At 45.0% G+C, this 5419-nt stretch overlaps 1 protein-coding gene across 1 annotated transcript in view; it reads right to left on the reverse strand.

Annotated features, from left to right (window-relative positions):
- Positions 1-4823: 4823 nt before the first annotated feature.
- Positions 4824-5419, reverse strand: part of LOC108786309 (protein spinster homolog 1-like) — a 12031-nt gene continuing 11435 nt past the window's right edge. The window contains exons 13-14 of the mRNA XM_018555568.1: positions 5008-5098; positions 4824-4850 (exon numbers count right to left, since the gene is read on the reverse strand). Of these exons, the coding sequence (XP_018411070.1) occupies positions 4824-4850; positions 5008-5098 (118 nt within the window). The remainder of the gene's footprint in view (positions 4851-5007; positions 5099-5419) is intronic.

The following is a 5419-nucleotide window of genomic DNA, read 5'->3' on the forward strand; positions in this document are numbered from 1 at the left end:
TTTGTAGTCCTCTATAGCTAAAAGTATTATTCTGCATTCCTGTATAATGTATTGCTGGGATTTGTAGTTCTCTATAGCCGGTTGCCATTCTGTATTCCTGTATAATGTACTGCTGGAATTTCTACTCCTCTATAGCTGTTAGTATTATTCTGCATTGCTGTATAATGTATTGCTGGGAATTGTAGTCTTTTATAGCCAGTGCCATCCTGCACTGCTGTATAACATATTGCTGAGAATTATAGTCCTCTATAGCTATCACGTACCTGAGGCAGAGACCGGAAGATGAGGAGGCTTCTCTGCAAGACAGCGAGCCGCAAGAGAAGCCTCCTCATCTTCCGGTCTCTGCCTCAGGTACGTGATAGTACCATCAGCCATGTTGTGAGCTCAGGCGTGTTTTTATATAGCCACCTATGAGGTAAGATGTCACTTCCTGTGCACCTGCTGTTTGTGTGTCTTCCCGCACACCTTCGGTTGTGCACGCATGCGCACTATGGCCCGTCTTCGGAGATAGTGTATTAATCTACATTGCTATATAATGTGCTGAGATTTGTAGTCCCTCTACAGCTTGGAGACTGTGGCAGAACTACCAGGTTTGCATGGTCGTGTAGCACACTGACGAGGCATCCCTCTGCCTTCTGGATGACACGGCCCCACTGTAAGTGACGCAGTTGAGAAAATGTATGGGGTCCAGCAAAATTATAGAACACTGACTTTATACTGTCAGACACTGTCAGGCTCCTCCCACTATCCTCCCAACAGATCACAGCCCAGAAGCATGGACAGCCAGCAGCGGCCTACAGTGGACGAGAGTGCCTAAATACCGCAAATGGAGTGGAGTAAGGCCAGAACTATGTAGGGAGCCCAGCAGAAGGAGAGTGCCATACCACAGGCAGTCGCCCTTTTCATTGACCAAGTCGCTCGCACCATGGGCCTCTTGGTTGTACTTGCCCCCTGGGCTAAAAGTTGCCAGTCAGCCCCTACTTAGCGTGACTTTTGGGAGGGACTTCATCGCTGCTACATTGGGCTGTAACCATTCAACAGCGGTCTTGATGTGACATCATTCTTTCCTTCCATATTGCTGTGCAAAAGTGAGTCTATGGGGTTAAATCGCGTGACATCCGTCGAACAATAGGTCATGTTCAAGCTACAAGCTTGAGCCACGAGCTACAGGCGACATTGAGCTGTGAGATGTGAACAGCTCCATTGAAATACATTGGACAAGCTACATTGAGCGACATTGCACGGAAATATGCACAATATTGGCGTGGAAATCGTGCGATAAACCGCTCAGTGTGAACGGGGTCTAATCCCTTACCAGACCCTTTAGGTCTGGTAGGAATTTAAGGGGGGACCCCAATGCCAAACATCTTCCCAAAAAAAGTGGGATCCCACAAAACCTCTTACTAGACACTTTATCTGAGCAGTGGCCTGGCAGAGCAGGAAAGGGGGGGACAATTGTGTGCCCCACACCTGCACCATACCAGGCCACATGCTGTCAACATGGGGAGGGTGCTTTGCTGGGGTAAGGGGGGGAATCCCTGGCAAAGCACCTTGTCCTCAAGTTGATGAGGACAAGGGCCTTGCCTCTTTCCCACAACCCTGGCCCGGTGGTTGTGGTGGTCTGCAGAACAATTTCCAGGATGTCACTGGACTTGCTCCACAATTTGTTTACATTTTGTGACCGGTACCAGTAGGTGTAATTTGTGGCCGGTGATCGTTGTTCGAACATGTCCAGCGGGCATTTTTATTTTGTCGTGTCAGCGTGCATCGTCCATGGTGATTGAAGAAAATTAGGGATTTTGGAAACCGGTGTAGTGTGTTTATTTACTACCTTATGTTTATTTAGTGAATGGGTAGGGGTAACAACTACCACTTACTCATTCACGGGGGTGGCATCTGGGTGCCCCCTTTATGAAAGGGGGCTTCCACATGCAGATAACCACCTTGCACGCAGACCCCCACAACCACCAGACCAAGGTTATGAGGAAGAGGCCATTGTCATCGCCCCCCGGTAAACCACCCTCCCCATATTAAGGGTGTGTTGCACGATGGCCCCCCACTTCCGCTGCTTGGATCAAGGGTCTGGTAAGGATTTTGGGGAGACCCCACGCTGTTTGTTTTATGGCATTTGGGTCCCTCTTAAAATTAAGATTTTGGGGGGGGGGGGGTGTTTAGTGTTTTTTGGGGGCAGAAAAATCTAGGTGTGAATGAGGGCTCACAGATGTTTCAGTAGCTGGTCTCCACCTTTTCAAAACACTGTTACATAAAGATATTACCACTTATCCTTGGCAATTTCTGCTGCATAATAATATCAGACTTCTGATCAGATCACGAGCATTAACGCACCACATCTTTATTGTGGTACAGCGAACTTAAGGCCCTGTTCACACCTTTACGTTTTGTCGCGCGTTCAACTCTCTAGGAACGCTCTACAAAACGTACAAACTTGAAAATCCCATTGTGTTCTATGGGTATGGTTCACACCTTTCTGTATTTCAGCCCGTCTGAACGCGCTACAAAACGGCCTACGCCCAAAGAAGTACATGTACTTCTTTGGGGCGTTTTGGTCTCGCGTTTCCATTAGGATACAGCCAAGTAGCCCTCGGAAACGCGCGTTTGCTGCGCGTTTTTTACCGCGAATCGCGGTAAAAATGCGCGGCGACAAACGCGCATATTCAATACGCCTAGGTGTGAACCCAGCCTTAGCCAGGAATTGGAAACCAATATGTATCCCTTTTCCAGAGGTCAAACATAGGGTAGAAACCACAATAATAGATGCGTGCGTAGCAATCCTGGATGACAAACATTGGTCATTTATTTGTATCTGGGAACCCTGGATATAATTATTCCACCTGATGATGGATATAAGTAGTCTTCGCTACCTGTGACTAGGTGGGGTGCATACCCTGAGAAGTTGACCTATCACCTATTTTGCTGATTTAAAATCCTAATATTTATGTACTACTACCAGAGTTATGCACAGCAGACCCCATCTTGTCTTTTACTTTCCTTGCCCATGCTTTTTCTTATTCCCCCCCCTCTTTTTCTTCCTCTCTTTCCTGGCTCCAGTTCCTTTCTGTCTCTCCAATGTCTCGTTTTACACATCACTTTGGAAAATAACGTCCAAAATAGTTGAGTTTAAAGGTATGTATTTTTCTATATCTATGTAATTAGCCACATGAGAAGCAAGATGTTGATGCAGAAATCTAACTTTATTATACCGATTCTTTCATGCCTATTGTGTATCCTTCTCCGAATTTTCATTGCAGACTGTATTCTCCTAGATTGTTTGTACCTATATTTTGCTGTTGAGCAATCACTTCCATTTACAGCAACCTTATAACATCATGTTATGTTTGTACTTCCTTTTTGAAAATTGTAATAATATTAAAACAGAAATAATTAAAAAATATGTTTTTATTAATTATATTTTTTTTAATCAGAAGCTTGAAAAATACCAGGAAAAAGAAACATAAAACAATCCATAGTCATAAGAAGGGCTACCAGGTCTGTTAACTGTGAATACAATAGTGGGTTTACACAGCAATGTAATTCACAGTAATAAAGCACTTAACAGCACAGTGAATAAGGGGGATACACCGAACTTTGTGTGTAGCCTTCTACATTTAAATGTAGCAATGGCAATACACCACTGTACTGTATATAGCAATGTATAGCTTTGTAGGTAGCACTGAACACAGTAACTATATCTTCCAGAAATTACAGTTAGCTGTCCCTATCTACTCCAATGCCAACACACATTGACAAAAGGTTGAAGGGAGAGCTGACTTTTATAGGGAGACTGCTGGCACAGTGGCAGAAAACTAATTGGCCATACTATGCAAGCTGACAGTTTACGCAATGCATTATGAAGATTTGCTTTTGACCTATAAGTTTGCCGTTTAGGGGAACTGCGAACGAGCAAAGTTTGGGTCAAACTATGTGGCGACATGATGATAGGACTGGTCTTAGGCTGCAGGAGGTGAAAAAGCGATGGATGTCCGGGGGTTCTGGTTAATCTGGAGGAACCCACTGTCCGTTTCCTTTTGGTCAAGTGCAAGAAGTAGCTCAGCAGCGATTAAATGCAAGTTTTACACCTTTGTGGTGCTGAGCTTGGGAGTATGTTTCCTAAGGCTCCATTCACACGTGGGTGCGATTAGATGTGTTTATATGCGTTTAAAATGGCTTTCTTACACATATATTTTGCATCTCCAATGCTAAGCTACGCCCCTGCATGAGATCTTTTACTGATGTCTGCAGCCGAGTATGCCTGTAAGATCAGTACAGATGGTCTCTGCAGACATGAGATCTTTGCATCTGTGGGACCTGTAAGACAAGCAGAGCTATTAATGTTGATATACATATGGAAAAAAGTTTCTGCGTTGCCGAAGGCAACCGTTTGCACTTTAGACATTTTTCTAATGCAGATAGAACAGTGGTCACCATGGGCAAGTGAGCAAATATTCATAGATTAGCTGCATTCAGTTAAATAGAATTGAACAAGGAAAAGATTACCTTAATACGCAGATGTTGGCACTTTGAATTCTTACTCTATGCCAAGGGCAGCGGCCAAGCGTAATCGTGCTGCTTGAATGATATCGCCTTTCCGGAGAGGGACAAACAAGAAAGGGGCTTAAGACATAGAACAGCAACATAGAAGAGGATACCATATAACCACTTATTAGTGAAGTGTAAGAAACTGGAAGTGCTTTATGTGTAACTCTAGAAAATAATTTTCTTGAATTGAATAAGGAAAAGATTACCTTACTACGCAGATGTTGGCACTTTGAATTCTTACTCTATACCAAGGGCAGCGCTCAAGCTTAATCGTGCTGCTTGAATGATATCGCCTTTCCGGAGAGAGATAAACAAGAGACTTAAGACATAGAACAGCAACATAGAAGAGGACACCATATATCCACTTATTTGTGAAGTGTAAGGAACTGGAAGTGCTTTATGTGTAACTCTAGAAAATCATTTTCATGAATTGAATAAGGAAAAGATTACCTTACTACGCAGATGTTGACGCTTTGAATTCTTACTATATGTCAAGGGCAGCAGCCAAGCGTAATCGTGCTGCTTGAATGATATCACCTTTCTGGAGAGAGATAAACAAGAAAGAGACTTAAGACCTAGAACAGCTACATAGAAGAGGCCACCATATACAGGGGCGTAGATAAGGGGGGGATAGGGGGGTGCAAAGGAGGGTCCTGGCCAGTGGCGTAACAACCGGGGGGGGCACTTGCCCCCGGCGCAGGACTGAGGGGGGTCGCCGTCACGACACCCGCTAAACGAAACCATGGCTCCCTCTCTCTGACACGATCACCCGGCTGTCATCGGGCGGCTGCTCGCTCCTCCGAGGCCACTGCGAGCGGGCCTCTACAGTGCCTGATTGGAGGGCGCGTCTGCCTGATCCAGC

This window comes from Nanorana parkeri, unplaced genomic scaffold, assembly GCF_000935625.1.
Source record: "Nanorana parkeri isolate BGI_ZX_2015 unplaced genomic scaffold, ASM93562v1 scaffold203, whole genome shotgun sequence".
Taxonomy (NCBI): Eukaryota; Metazoa; Chordata; class Amphibia; order Anura; family Dicroglossidae; genus Nanorana; species Nanorana parkeri.